Source organism: Saccopteryx leptura, chromosome 6 (genome assembly GCF_036850995.1).
Source record: "Saccopteryx leptura isolate mSacLep1 chromosome 6, mSacLep1_pri_phased_curated, whole genome shotgun sequence".
Classification (NCBI taxonomy): Eukaryota; Metazoa; Chordata; class Mammalia; order Chiroptera; family Emballonuridae; genus Saccopteryx; species Saccopteryx leptura.
Window position 1 is genome coordinate 36,580,985 of NC_089508.1, and position 16,022 is coordinate 36,597,006.

At 41.6% G+C, this 16,022-nt stretch overlaps 1 protein-coding gene across 4 annotated transcripts in view; it reads right to left on the reverse strand.

Moving 5' to 3' along the window:
- SYNE2 (spectrin repeat containing nuclear envelope protein 2) overlaps positions 1–16,022 on the reverse strand; it is a 350,331-nt gene that overhangs the window by 98,918 nt on the left and 235,391 nt on the right. For all 4 annotated transcript variants that reach the window (XM_066342067.1, XM_066342066.1, XM_066342065.1 and 1 more), the window contains exons 58-64: positions 15,614–15,799; positions 12,292–12,414; positions 10,935–11,117; positions 8,176–8,307; positions 3,947–4,150; positions 2,896–2,970; positions 1,016–1,126 (exon numbers count right to left, since the gene is read on the reverse strand). In XM_066342067.1, the coding sequence (XP_066198164.1) occupies positions 1,016–1,126; positions 2,896–2,970; positions 3,947–4,150; positions 8,176–8,307; positions 10,935–11,117; positions 12,292–12,414; positions 15,614–15,799 (1,014 nt within the window). The remainder of the gene's footprint in view (positions 1–1,015; positions 1,127–2,895; positions 2,971–3,946; positions 4,151–8,175; positions 8,308–10,934; positions 11,118–12,291; positions 12,415–15,613; positions 15,800–16,022) is intronic.

A 16,022-nucleotide genomic window follows, 5' to 3' on the forward strand; every position in this document is an offset into this window, starting at 1 on the left:
AAGTACCATACTGAGCACAGTACAAGACACGAAAATGTCGAAAACCGAATTCTTGGCATTCATGAAACTGTGTCAAGTGTATGCATAAAAATGTGGGAAGTCATCCCCGAGGTTCAAAATGCTACGAGGAAACAAAGGGAGAGTCGGGTTTCCTGAAGGTGGAAGTTGAGTTGGGCCTCTGTGGATGGGTAGGAAGTCGACAGTTAGTTGTGGAGAGAAGAGCAACACAGGAATGCAAAGTGGCTTCTAAGTGTCTGGGCTCTGGGATAGTTTGTCTGGAGGGCAGGACCACAAGGGAGGGGACTTGTTAGGGAGGGATAAACTGAATCTTGAGTTTGAGGGAAGGAACCTAGCGAAGGCAGAGACTGGAGATGCAGGTACAAGCAGAGCCCGGAGCCAATGAAAGGACCGGCCTGGGAGCTGGGGGAGGGGTTAGCGCTGGGCAGGGCGCAGGCGTGGGGAGGTGTGTGAATCAGAACGATGAAGACCTGTTTCAGGAGCAAGGGGAAGCACTGTGTTCCCGGCAGCTATGATTTTCTAAAGTGAGAGCATCAGCCCTCTGACTTCAGCGATTGGAGAAGATTTAGAAGGTCATTAGGAGCAAAAAGACTTACTTTATCTATTTATCTTATCCACTACTTTGTTCAAAAAAAGGATCATGGGGAAACCACTCCCCAAAATACTCCTGAAAGAGAGATGTGTTAAATGCTCTGAAACACCATGGTGAACATTTTAGGTGCCCCTTCGAGTTATCTGTTTTGTCACTTTGGATTGTCACATATTGAGTTTTCCTCAGAAAAATACTCTCCTGAATACAAAACAGAAATGTAAATGATAAGCAAGTCCTTGGCTGTCTTTTCATTCATGCAGAGGTAATGGTGAGAAGCTTTCAAATTTTTCAGCGCAAGCAAGTTCATTTTCTTAAGCATTCTTTCAAACAAGAAATCCTTTTCTTCGACTTTCTAACCCTCATCCTCCCTAGCCCCCTCCCCACACACGTTATGCCCAGTGGTACCTGAATGATAGTTCCAGAGGATGAGGACGCTCGATCTTCCTCCACGTCCTTGTCATGCTTCCAAAGTAAAGACCAAGACCCGGAAGGTGGCTTGCTTTTCTTATCTCCGTTCTAACACAGTAATCATTGATTAGCAGAGGGAAGTGATTTCCTGCCATCATAACCAGCATCCTACTCATCCCTACTCATCATACCAGACATAGCTCAGTAGGCAGTAGAGCTGTAGCCCTTAATTCTACCTCTGTCCTATTCTTCATCTCTGTCTTTGAATAACTAAACCATATGTCTCCAAGTGGGGTTGCTCTTCCTGAAGCCTAAGACACATTCCTAAGAGGTGGGACTCAGCTCACATCACACAAAAAGGATTTTTAAAACTGCTGTAGGAATTTGATCTGCTTTGGTAAATGTCACCGCCAATGTTGAATGTGTATTTTTGCTGTTGTCAAACACAAACAGTGAATGTTATAAACATATCAGCTCAGAGGCAAATATAGGTCTCAAATTAGAATCACACTGATGTGCACGCTTTTCTTGGTCTCTGGTACCCCGCTGTTCTCACATTCTCTCTGCAGGGAAGGGTATAATCAGATTATGAAGTTGTCTGATGGTCAGAGTATAGAAAACCCTCACCTTGTCCCAGGGATACAAAATAGGACAACAGAATGTTCTGTGTGACAATGAGCTATTTAACAGTCTATAAAATGAGCAGAAAAAAATATCCAGTGGTTAAACATGAGACAAAAACTATAATTGTAATTTTCTTCCTTTTGTCACAAGATCCATTATAACTTTAGTTTTTTTGTGTGTGTTTTTTAAAATTTATTTATTTATTTATTTTACAGAGACAGAGAGAGAGAGAGCCAGAGAGAGGGATAGACAGGGAAAGACAGACAGAAATGGAGAGATGAGAAGCATCAATCATTAGTTTTTCGTTGCACATTGCAACACCTTAATTGTTCATTGATTGCCTTCTCATTCGTGCCTTGACCGTGGGCCTTCAGTAGACCGAGTAACCCCTTGCTCGAGCCAGCGACCTTGGGCTCAAGCTGGTGAGCTTTTTTTTTTTTTCTTAAACCAGATGAGCCCTTGCTCAAGCTGGCGACCTCGGGGTCTCGAACCTGGGTCTTCCACATCCCAGTCCGACGCTCTATCCACTGCGCCACCGCCCAGTCAGGCTATAACTTTAGTTTTTAAAGTATGAAATGGAACCCTGGCCAGGTAGCTCAGTTGGAGCATTGTCCTGATGTGCCAAGGTTGTGGGTTTGATCCCCAGTCAGGGCACATGCAAGGATCAACCAATGAATGCATAAATAAGCAGAACAAATCAATGTCTCTCCCTCTCCCGACCTCTCTCTTAAAAATCAGTAAAAAAAAAAAAAAAATTAAGTATGAAATAGAAATTGGTACCAGGAAAGACAACTACAAATGTCTCATTCAACCAGTTCTAATGAAACAGTAAGAATTAGTATTAGTTGCTAACACATCTCTTTATGTCCTTGGCAATGCTGCTTTAGACTGACAAAGTAATTCAAATACATTAAAAAAAAAAAAAAGTTCTAAAAAGCACAGCAGGAGTGCCAACCAAACAGCAAACTCTCAAAGCTCCAGAGAAAGTACTCAGAAGTCAGGATACGACCAAGAACTTCATCTTCTCCCTTACACTAACAAGAGTGGCTGAACTACATTTATTCCATGCTGGTGGGAAGCAGGTTTAGATGCTCTTAAACAACATAAGATAACTACTTCAATCTCCCTTATAAAATATAGGCATTAACTTTAAAAATCTTTATGTTTCCATTCATTCTAAGATCTTCCCATTGACCTTCTTTTAGAAGATTTCAGTTCTAATAAAATTTTTACAAGAAAACCATTTTCCTTACTTCACTCTTCAGAGAGCTCTCTTCCGCCTCTTCCTTGACAGCCGGCAGGAAGGACACGGAGCCTCTTCTGTTCAACTGGAAGGCACAGCACAAAGACACTTGCAGCCAAGCTGCCATTCAACATCACCAGGACCCCAGTCTGGCTGCGTTTTTATGCAGCTACTTTTTTGTTCATGTTATCCAAGATGCCCACCTACACAAGTAACCATCGGGGTCTGGCAACTTCAGCTCATCCAGCCGAATGTCATGACTCAGTCAATCTAATATCCTTTTCATTTGCTTTGTCCTCTGTGGCTCCTTATCAAACAATTCAAAAATCAAAAATGTGATTTACTGGCCCCGGCCGGGTAGCCCATTTGATTAGACTGTTACCAAGGTTGCGGATTTGACCCCTGGTCAGGCCACATACAAGAATCAACCAATGAATGCATAAATAAGTGGAACAACAAATCGATGTTTCTCTCTCTCTTCCCCCTTCCTCTAAATCAATAAATTAAAAAAAAAAAAAAAGTGGCCTGACCTGTGGTGGCACGGTGGATAGAACATCGAGTTGGATTGCTGAGGTCGCTGGTTCGCAACTCTGGGCTTGCCCGGTCAGGGCACATATGAGAAGCAATACTACTGTGAGATGATGATTCCCACCCCCAATCCTTTCTCTTTCTCTCCTCTCTCTAATATCAATAAAGAAAATCTTTTTAAAAATGTGATGCACTGATGTAGATTCAGAGTGGTCTAAGAGAGGTGCTGGGCTCATTGTGGAGTCTGCAATGGGCTGCTTAGTAAGATTTTCAGATTCCGCCACCTGCCTGTGGAATTTCATAAGCAGCTCTTTAAGTAACTTGGGCATAAGAATCCTGTTAAATTCAGAACAGATACACCCTGAAGATTTATATTCACTAGTGAACAACCTCAGGTGGAGTATTTCCATTTTAAAAAAAGTCCTTTACTACTGGCCATAGACACAGATACCACATGTTTCTCAGGTGAAAAATACGACCCATTTAAAGCTCCTATGGAATGTGGGACCGGCATTAACGAAAACCATACCCACCTTCTGCTCTGGAACACCCCTCTCAGCCACGCCCCTCTCTTCTGATGCTCCTGCTGACAGAAGTTCCTCGTCCTTTTCTAATTCTTGCTGCTCTCGCTGTAAATGCCCGTGAAGGTTTAGTACGGCGGACTTTAAGTCCATCAACATGTCTTCCTTTTTCTGGTTCAAACTCATAATCTGCTGTTCAATTCCTTCGATTTCTCCCTGTGCAGAAAGAGGGTTCGCATTGCTTTAGGATGTCTGAGGCCCCGGCACGCTCGCGGGAGCCTGCTTCAATGGTCTGCAGGATGGAGATTTCATGTGCTGTCGATTTGCAGAGCCAGGAGCTCCTCTCTGGTACAGTCTAGTCAGTTCTGCATCCTGCTGCATTTCCCGATCGCCCGGGGAGGGTTTACAGGCTGCCTATTAGAATGCCCTAGCCTCACCGTAGGCCTTGTCAGTCAGTCTCCAGGGGTCAAGCCAAGGCTCAAACATTTGTGACAAGTTCTATGGGTACCTGAGATGTGTGCAGATGGTTGAGAGCCATTGCTGCAGTGGCCACAGGACTGACCAGACAGAATTCACAGGGTCAGGGCCCGAGAATCTGCACTTTGAGAAGCGCCCCAGGAGATTCATGAGCAGACTAACATTTGGGCAACCACTGCGAGAAAACGAGGTTAGAAATCTCACACTTTTAGTACTGCTTTTGTGGCCTTCTTTGGTGTAACTGGGTTCAATTACTTTTCTTAAAGCCACAGCTTCCTCTCAAATGGGAAAAAACAAAGGTACTGTGAAATATAACTTACTAAGGCAGCGGTTCTCAACCATTCTAATGCCGTGACCCCGCAATACAGTTCCTCATGTTACGGTGACCCCAAACCAAAAAGTAATTTTGGTGGCTACTTCATAACTGTAATTTTGCTACAGTTATGATTCGAAATGTAAATACCTGATATGCATTATGTATTTTCCGATGGCTTTAGGCAACCCCGCCGGGGTTGTGACCCACAGGTTGAGAACCACTGTACTAAGGGATGATGAACAGATGATTCCAAGCTTTGTAATGTTACTTCAAGACTTTGTATGATGGGCCCTGGCTGGTTGGCTTAGTGGTAAAGTGTTGGCCCAGTGTGTGGAAGTCCCAGGTTCGATTCCCGGCCAGGGCACACAGGAGAAGCACCCATATACTTCACCACCCTTCCCCCTCTCCTTCCTCTCTGGCTCTCTCTTCCCCTCCAGCAGCCAAGGCTCCATTAGAGCAAAGTTGGCTCGGGCACTGAGGATGGCTCCATGGCCTCCGCCTCAGGCATTGAATAGCTCCAGTTGCTGCAGAGCAACACCCCAGATGGGCAGAGCATTGCCCCCTAGCGGGCATGATGGGTGGATCCCGGTTGGGTGCATGCAAAATTCTTTCTGCCTCCCCGCTTCTCACTTCAGAAAAATACAAAAAAAACCCCCACAAAAATACAAAGAAAAAAACTTTGTATGATGGATGTATGAGAAGAAAACTTATACAGGGGAGAAATGCAGATGCCCACTGTCTGCCTATGAGAATTACAGAATCATAGATGAGAAAGAAATAACAGGTGTCATCAGTCCAACATCCTCCTCTCTACACCCCTGAAAGGCATCATTCTCTCTCTGCCTGAGCTTGGCAGGAAGTGCTGCGCCGGAGGGCACCCTGCTCCTGGTGAGCAAGTCTTTGTGTGCATTCGGCTTTTGTTCCTTATGTATTTCTTAAACCCTGATTCATCCCTTCCTTCCTTTATATCTTTTTGTTCCATCCAGCCAGCCATCCTGCAGATAGTCACAGAATCACTCATTACGTTACAGACAGAGAAATAGGTTTAACACGTCCACACCTGTAAGTGAGAGTTCTGCTGTCCAGAGAAAGAAGGTGGTTTTCCCAGAGCTGCCGCCAGTTTGTGCCAGAGCACAGACCTGTACTCCTGCTACCCAGCCCCACGGCTCCTCCACTGCTGCACACACCCCACACCAATACCCCATTCCGTCTGGGTTAGACGGCTTGTGATTGCTTTGTGAAATGACAACAATTTAATCTGAGTAAACACTAAATTTCATAGGAATAGTGCCTACCGAATGAACATCATACTACAGCCATTAGAATGACACTTTTCTAGGGAAACAGAGGCGTCTGCAGCACCACACGGCACTGAGCAGCCTTGCTCAATGTGGTACCCAAGACTCCTGGGCACCTACCCTCCATGTGGTCAAGATCATTATTACAGTAACAATAAAATGTTATTCGGCTTTTTCATTGTGTTGACATTTTTTACTCTGTGTTTTTTCATTGCAAAAGCAAATGTGCATAAAACTTCTGGTAGAAACAACAACTCTTTTAGTAGTTACTAGATTCTTCACTGTCATATACTTAACTATATTTAAAAAAAGGCCAGTTTCACTTAAGAATATCCTTGATAAAGAATATGTATTTTTAATAGTCTATGGACGAAGTGGAAAGCATACTTAAAGCACTTCTGCCACATAGCAAGCAAGAGAACTGAGGAAAAGCACTTCTGTGATTATTTGAGTTTCGAGCTGAACTGCCAATTTTTTTTTTTTAAAGAACAATATTTTTACTTAAAAAAAAACCCAGCTGGTCAATTATACTTATATAGGTAAATACAAAAAGATTTTTAAAAAGGGATAGATGTTAATAAATGTAAACTTTTAATATCAATGACTGAACTGTGTCATTGTTTGGAGAGGCTGCATAACTAGTGAAACAGTATTTTCCACATGACCGAGCATGATGTCATCAAGTCACGCATGGTAAAGAGACCCATTCAAAGTACACGGTGGGGCCAAAGTAGGTTTACAGTTGTTTGCAATGGAAAATACAATTAATTAATAATAATAAAGTGGTAATACAAGAATAAACTCTGTGTTTCACAACCGCAAACCTACTTTGGCCCCACCCCTGTATAAGACAGACCAGACCAGTAAGTTTTAAAGTCAGACGTGAAAAGTTCATTGACATGGTTTCAGATTCTGAACTTGTAACTTCTACCTGCTGGAGTTTAGTGTAGTTTCAAAGAATATGCACAATTCTTCAGAAGGGCTGTTGAAATGTTCCCCCTTTTTATATACATGTCTTGAGAGTCTGTTTTATAGACTTTAAACAAAACTACATGGCTCAGCAGACCGAATGCAGACGCAGATGAAAGTCTAGCTGGCATGTGGCAAGCCAGATGTTAGAGATTTGCGAAAATGTAAAACAGCGCCACTCTTCTCACTGCATTTTCTTTTTGGAAAATATCATTTCTTTTATAAAACTATGTTACTTTTATTAATGTGTAATGGAATTATTCTTATTTTAAAACAAACACATATTTCTACATTTCAGAGTTTTAATTTCTTTCTACTATATCAGTAGATACAACTCATATAAATTAAAGCTCTTTGGGGGGGGTTCATCAAATTTTTGAATGTAAAGGGAAACCTGACATTTTTACAATGTTGAGTTTTTATTATTGAGCCTGCCTTATTGAGTCCATTGCTTAGCACCTGTGTCGCCTTGGCACCCTCTGTAATTCCCCCTGGAGGTTAAGTACCTCGCCCTGGGTCTCACGGCTGGCAAGTGGCATCACCTGGCTTTCAACACCACAGCAGCTGCCTGCCCGCATGAACTTGATGGCAGGAAAAAAGAAACTCTCTACAATCATCGCCATACATCAGGCCTTTTCTTTATAAAAATTCTAATTCAAAACAATTTCTAATTCAAAACAAAGAGTAAAAAAAACAAAAACAAAAAACCCCAAGCAGCAGAGGGTTAACCTGCAAACCATTGCAACTGGGCCCCCAGACACTGTTAATTATGGCACGAGGAAACACTGCTTAGTATCTGAAACTCTCCACTATAGCAGCGTGCAGGGTCTTTACCTCTGAAGGCCAGCCCACACTGCATGACTCCTGCCCCAGAAAGCGAGTCAGAAAGCCAGCTGTCCTGGTATCCTGTGTTACATGAGCTTCTTCGGTACCAGAGCAAATTCAGACCAATATGCACCCAGCTGAGGATAAGGACCTTTAAAGGGCTGTTCATTATGATAATTATTTCCACCTGTTTTATGAACTAGGCATGCAAAGTAAATACTGTACACATCTACAACACCTCCCATTGGAAAAGCAGGAAACAGACTGCACCATCACAAAGGCTTCAAGGCACCAACGGCTTAGTAAGTGATCGCTGAACGAACTGCTGGACTGCAGAATGAGGGAGAGACACGTACCTGTACTTGTGGCATCCTGGCAGCTAGGTCTGGTGGCATATCTTCAGGGGAGAGCTCAGCTGAATAATTATTTAAGATCTGTTTCAAATTTTCTATTTCCTCATCGCACTCGTTAGTCTGCTTTATGACCATCTATAAAATAACCCCCAAAGAGAAGAATCATCGTTATATCTAAGGAATAGATCAATGGGCTACTTCCAGTGTCCAGCCCCATCACAAGTTCCAGTCAATGACAGCAAATAAGCACCCATACTGATCTCAGTAACAAAATGATAACCTAAATATAGAGGGGAACATTTGCAAAGTTGGCACCTGACCTTCTTGCTCTATGAGATGCCTGGGCACCTTGTGCAGTGCTTGGAGTAAAGGTCTAAGTCAGGCGTCCCCAAACTACGGCCCGCGGGCCGCAATGCGGCCCCCTGAGCCATTTATCCAACCCCCACTGCTCTTCTGGAAGGGGCACCTCTTTCATTGGTGGTCAGTGAGAGGACCACTGTATTTGGTAGCCCTCCAATGGTCTGAGGGACAGTGAACTGGCCCCCTGTGCAAAAAGTTTGGAGACCCCTGGTCTAAGTAGACACATTCTTGGTCTTAAGTATTTCCTATCTAGTGGGCTTATTCTGGGAAGTATTTTATGTCAGGTTAATATAAAGTTGCTAAATTTTATAAAATTATTGCTATGTTATTATTATGCCATTTAAATACATTTTCCATGTTGGTCTTTCCGCATAGAAAGGTGACATTACTGAACTGGAGTGCATAGGGCATATAATTTGAGACACGATAGGTTTCACAATTCCAGCCACATCCTCACCTGGTATCCACTGGGATCAGTAATATACATTTTATGAGTAAAGGGTTGAGGGTCTAAGAGCAGTCTGAGTTTGGAGAAAAAGTAAGACTAACCAGAACAATACTGGAATCTAGAGTTAAGGGAGCAGCAGAGCTTGAAGCTATTTATGGATGAAATGATATGATCAAAGTTATGATGAAATAAAGAAATGAACTTCAAAAGCGAGTGTAGATAAGATACTTCCTTGGTATGCTTCCCACTGAAGCAAAATATCTATTAAACCACCAAGTTTCTGGCCAACACAGAAGTCTTCCCTTTATTTTCTTTAATGTTTAACCATACTTTGAGTTGCAGGCTGGAAATAAATAACTACGTTCGCTGCACACACCTGTTCCATAGCCCTCTATAGAGCAATGTCCCATTACTTGCCCCTAAAGTAATTTGTCTCGTTTTCCATAATGAGGGCAATTCCAATATCTAAAGTAGGAATTAAAATAAATGTGCCATATTCTCATGTTTTTCATTACTTTTGGCTTACTTAGCTTTGAATTATAGATGATGCCTGATTTCCACCAACACAATAAGATGGAAAATTTTGGCAGCACAGTTTGATACATAACTTGGCACAAAATATAATTGTATCTTCTATCCCTCCCCCCTTCATCTTGTGAAGAAGCCAATTCTGAGCACAGTTAGGACTGTTATTTTCTTTTCCTGACCAGGAGACCAAGAAGCACAAAAAAGATGAAAAATAATAGATACAAATTTTATATCTTTTTCTCTTTTCTTCTCTTTATATTATTAAAAAATAGGACACTGAGTGCCAGATCTTTTTGCTCCCTGTGGGTGTCAGGAAATAACGTCAGCAGAGCAGAAGCCAGGCCAGAGAGATTATATGAGTTAAGACTCAAACCAAAGATTACAGTGTCCTCAAATCTTAGGAGAACAGTGTGGCCACCTAAAATGTGAATGAAATTGAAGAGAAATAGCAGTTTTCTTCCTACGGTCAGGGTGGTAGTCAGGAAAAAAGGAAAATGAACTTTTTCTCCTCTCCTGACTCATCTAATCAGGAAATGCAGGCAGAAGGTGTTTCTACCCAAGAGGGTTGAAACAAGTCTGTAGAATTTAAGGCTCTTAGCAACATTCTGTTCTTGGGAGAGCGGTGGCTGTTGACCTAGGAATACAAACCAAAGTGAAATGCAATGTCTATCTAATGATGATGCCTGACTTGAGACTGGAGATCAAACAAAACGTAAGGGGGGAGAAAGGACGCTCTGGAGAGAGACTGAAAGAGGACATCAGGAAGGAGGAGGAGACCGGAATCTAGAGACTCAAATTCTTGTCCTATTTGGACACAAATAAATCTCCACACAGATTAACTCAGTGTTCTTTGAGCAAGTCATCCACTTTCTGACACTAGTCTCCTTAGAGGCAAAAATAAGATGACAGAGTGCCTATTCTCCCTGTATCAAATGTCTGAGAATAAAATGAGACGATTAATCGGAAAGTGACTGAGATGCAAAAAAAAAAGAAAAAGAAAAAAAAAGAAAAGGTTATGGGAATGATTAGTGTATGAGCCTGTTGGCCTCATGAGATTACAAATGCATTGGTCAAGTTCAAATCTCTTCCCATGGCATTTTACCCATGGAAGTCTTCAATAACTGGGTAATGAAATTATAAATAGACAATAACTATGCTTTAATGTCTTCAACCAGAATGAGGGCAAGAATTGAGAAAAATAACCCTAGCTGCATTTGAGCAAGACAATACACTCTTCTACGAAATGCCACTTTCTGGGTAACAGCACTGGAAGAGACCGGAAGGAACCAACACGGGCAGAATCTCACTGTCAGGGGAATTTGATCTACTCAACCACAAAAACCGAAAACAAAACTAGCTTTGCTGAAAATATATTGGGTAATACATTTTTCACCCAATAAGTTGGCTGTCATCATAAACTACTCACCTTTAATAACTCATTTTGTTCCTGAGTCACATTTTCCAACAGTTTTATATCTTGTAAAAGCTGATTTGTCCGCTGAAACACAGGCAGAGGTTTCATTCCGGTCTGGGGTAACCTCAGTTCCACTTGGTACGACATTATTTCAGCAATGTTTTTCTTCATAGGATGTATATTTTCAAGTATGACCTTAATGATATCAGATAAGCATGGTTCGTAAATGAAAACAAAATGGACACTGCTAAGACTAATGTTTCAAAAGTATTTATATAATAGTGCATAATTTAGTCTCTATAGTTTTGATTTTTAAAAACATTTCCTTGGCTCACTTGTGATCCGGTAGTTCCAGTTCTCAGACAAGAATGCCTGGGGCAAGAGTAACCTCCCAGCACTAAATTACGCGCGTGGACAACTCTTTCCTTCCTTTTCCCCCTTGCTCCCCCCCCCCCCCCGGGATAACTGTTACTTTGCTTTATGTATCGTCACCAGGCAGTGAGCTGTGTGATGGCAGGTACCGCAGCTTACTTCTGTAGTACCCTCACTTATCACAGGGCCTTCCCCCAGGGTAGGTTGTCAAAAAATGCTTATTGAATTGAACAGATCTATCCTGCCAAATTTTTTAAGTCCCAAAGGTATAATTACTTTGCTTTAATGTCATCTGATCCATAGAAACCTGGATTTACATAATCAAGTGATGAGAAGAGATTATTCACTTTACTAATTACTTCATATAGGTCATTTAATTTAATCCAGGGAGGTAGGTATCAGAACTTCCATTTCACAGAAGTTAGAAGACCAAGGTAAGGTCTAACTGTAAAGAGCAGGGCTGGAATTAGAACCCAGGCTGCCTGACGCCAAAGCACATGCTCCTAACCACTAGGTGGAACCAACATCTGTGTACTGTTTAGTTCGAGGGCTCTAGATATATTACAGTTGTCCAACATAATCACTGCAATACCAGTGTGCAGATATGAAAGACAATCCAGGAAATGTTAACGAATAGCTCCAAGTCACAGAGCCAGTAAGCAGCACGGTGGGGCTGGGACGAGTCTCCTGACTTAGAGCCTCAAGCTTTTGGACTATTAACTAGATTTGGCACGAAGGTAAAGCTTCCAAACTTTGATGATCATTTTTAGAAGAAATTAAATGAAAAAATAACCTATAGGAAAATTACCTTTATATATGTAAATGATACTGTATGATTTCAAACATGAATTTTTAGTCACTGATATCTCTTTCAACTCTATTGTGGCATTACTCTAGCAAGACTAAATACTTTTTATTACATCATATTATTACATTATCTAAAAATAAATGTAGTATGTATTATAAAATAGTACTTGAAATAATAATCTATGCTTACCTGCCCATGCTTAAGATGTTCTTTGGGTGAAAAATCAATTATTTCTTTTGATAATAGGATAGCTTTGATTTTTGAAACTCTTTTCTCCATTGATTTCACTTCAGTTTCAATAACAACCACATCCTAGAGTTTCAGAAACAAAAACACTTATGCAGCATATGCTGTATGTTAATAATCTATAAAACACAACTTATTGCCAATTCATTCAATTCTGATATTTAATCAAAATAGGTTGGTTACTTATACTTCTTAAAAACTAAACAAGTGCTACTTAGACAATGTTGATTGTTTTCAATTAAAAAATGTTATTCAATTAATAGCATACCACGCTCAAAGCATCGCTTACACATTGTTGAGTTCAAGATCCTCATAAAGCCAGTTTTCAATTACTTATATTGTGAGAACAAAAGTACAGGTGCTTCTTGACTTATGACGAGGTTATGTCCTGATAAACCCATTGTAAATTGAAAATATCGTTGTCAAAAATGCACTTAATAAACCTAACCTACTAACCATCATAGCTGAGCCTTTCATATGCACAGAACACCTACATGCGCCTACAGTTGGGCAAAATCATCTAACAGCAAGAATACACTGTAGGGCATTGACTGTTTACCCTCGTGACAGTGTAACTGACCAGGAGGGGTGGTCGCTGCCACTGTCCAGCCAGCATCACGAGAGAGCATCTGACTGCACACTATTACCCAGGAAAAGATAAAAAATCAAAACTTAAAGTATAGTTTCTACAGAATGCGTATCACTTTCACACCAAGGTAAACTGGAAAAAAAAAAAACCACCTTAAGTCAAATCATTGTAAGTTGAGGACTGTCTGTAGTATACATCTGAATTAACTTTTAAGTAAATGCTCAATGATCTCCAAACTCTTTAGATTTATCTTTGGAATGTGTTCAAACACTTGACTACAAGTGGGTCTAACATTTTTAAAATTCCCACCACTTTAAGTAAAATGATAAAGTTACCCCTGGAAACGGAACACACAAGGAGCCGGAAAATTGACAGGATTTTCCTGCCAATCCCCTGGTGAGCTTATTGCCATTCAAAGAGTGGCTGAATTACTTTATAACTTACTCAGATGAACCTAAACAACAGATCATTTGTGCTGTGCTTATTCCCCTATCAGTGTCAACTTCTAGAACCCCGCCAAGAAGCTTAAGGTGATCCTGCTGTGGTTTGTGCTATGAAAGCCACATGTTGAAGTCCACTTACACTGTCAGACAGCCTTCAGACCTTTACTTTAGGTCTCAAGGCAGACACGCTGTGGCAATAAAAAGGTACAGCTAAAAAGGAAGGGGGCAGAAAAAACTACAGATAAATAGATAAATAGAGGTTTCAAATCGAGCCACTCAATACAGGACAAATGTAACTACACTCAAGTGAAGCAGTAAATACAGCAACTTGATAATGATATATCCAAATTATGAGAAAAAGTTAAATTATATTGAAGTTATTTTCTGCACCTTACATTGAAAAAGGTATATAAAAATATACAATTCCTTTAGTATAATTTCCATCAAAAATTGCCGAAGCATTTAAAAACTTTAGAATAAGCTTCACTAACCAAGAATGTTTAACGATTATTATTCCATGAACTTATAATAGTGTGGTGTAAGGAATGTGACTGAGAAACAGAAGGTGAATGATTAAGACCAACTGTGCCTGCCTTTGCTATGGTACTCCATCCTTAAATAAATACCATATGTGTTTCAAGCTAAAATAAATAAAATTATTTAAAAATCCGGGGGCTGGCCTACAGCAGCCCCCTCAATAAATATTTGCTATCGATGAAGACTTGCGAGGTTATCTGTTTAAGACCCTTTTTGTGCCCTGGCCGGTTGGCTCAGTGGTAGAGCGTCGGCCTGGCGTGCAGGAGTACCGAGTTCGATTCCCGGCCAGGGCACACAGGAGAAGCGCCCGTCTGCTTCTCCACCCCTCCCCCTCTCATTCCTCTCTGTCTCTCTCTTCCCCTCCCACAGCCAAGGCTCCACTGGAGCAAAGTTGGCCCAGGCGCTGAGGATGGCTCCATGGCCTCTGCCTCAGGCGCTAGAATGGCTCTGGTTGCAACAGAGCAACGCCCCAGATGGGCAGAGCATTGCCCCCTGGTAGGCATGCTGGGTGGATCCCGGTTGGTCGCATGCGGGAGTCTGTCTGACTGCCTCCCCGTTTCCAACTTCAGAAAAATACAAAAAAAAAAACCCCAAAAACCCCAAACAAACAAACAAAAAACACCCTCTTTGCTAATCTGTGCTTTTAAGTCAACAACATCTCCTCTCCAATAAAGAGAAAACACTGAACTCGTTTGATCAGGAGTCTTCCCTTTAAATTAGGGGTAGTCAACCTTTTTATACCTACCGCCCATTTTTGTATCTCTGTTAGTAGTAAAATTTTCTAACCGCCCACCGGTTCCACAGTAACGGTGATTTATAAAGTAGGGAAGTAACTTTACTTTATAAAATTTATAAAGCAGAGTTACAGCAAGTTAAAGGATATAATAATAATTACTCACCAAGTACTTTATGTTGGATTTTTGCTAAGTTTGGCAGAATAAATCTTTATAAAACAACTTACTATAGTTAAATTTATTTATTTATCCTTTGGTTGCTCCGCCACCGCCCACCATGAAAGCTGGAACGCCCACTAGTGGGCGGTAGGGACCAGGTTGACTACCACTGCTTTAAATAAACCACTCTTGGACTGAGAATGGGGATGTGATTTTTTGCACCATAGGTTGCAAAGTCAAGTAACAAATAATTCAAGAAATAAGAACATAAATTGGCCCTGGCTGGTTGGCTCAGCGGTAGAGCGTCGGCCTGGCGTGTGGGGGACCCGGGTTCGATTCCTGGCCAGGGCACATAGGAGAAGTGTCCATTTGCTTCTCCACCCCCCCCCTCCTTCCTCTCTGTCTCTCTCTTCCCCTCCCGCAGCCAAGGCTCCATTGGAGCAAAGATGGCCCGGGCACTGGGGATGGCTCCTTGGCCTCTGCCCCAGGCGCTAGAGTGGCTCTGGTCACGGCAGAGCGACGCCCCTGAGGGGCAGAGCATCGCCCCCTGGTGGGCAGAGCGTCACCCCTGGTGGGCGTGCCGGGTGGATCCCGGTCGGGCGCATGCAGGAGTCTGTCTGACTGTCTCTCCCCGTTTCCAGCATCAGAAAAATACAAAAAAAAAAAAAAAGAACATAAATTAAAAAAAAGTTCCAGATCAATGTGTCTTCATATAATCAGTAGCTGATTAGTGTCTAACTCTAATTTACTAGCTGAAATATAAACAAAAAGAAAGAAATTACATCTTGACAGTGCCCACTTACATCAGCCATTCGCTGAATCTGTGGAAGGCTCTCCATGATGCTTTGTTGTAAAGCTGCTACTCGATGGCTTAACTCTTGTATGGACTGTGCAATATCATCCGTTTCAAAAATTACTGACAAGTCTTCAAGATCCGGGAAAATGGAATGTAAAAGATTATGTTTCTGTTCGGAATCTTCCAAAGCCATCTATAGAGTGAAAAACAAAGGGGCGGGGAGAAACATTAAGACACTGAAAGTTGATTAAAATTTAAATCAGAGAAAATTTACATTTGTCTCAACATATCAGACTCCTGGTCATTTTCCGTTTCATAATAAAACACTGAACACTACTTTTTTGTGTGTGTGTGATAGAGTCAGAGAGAGGGACAGAGAGAGGGACAGATAGGGACAGACAGACAGGAAGGGAGAG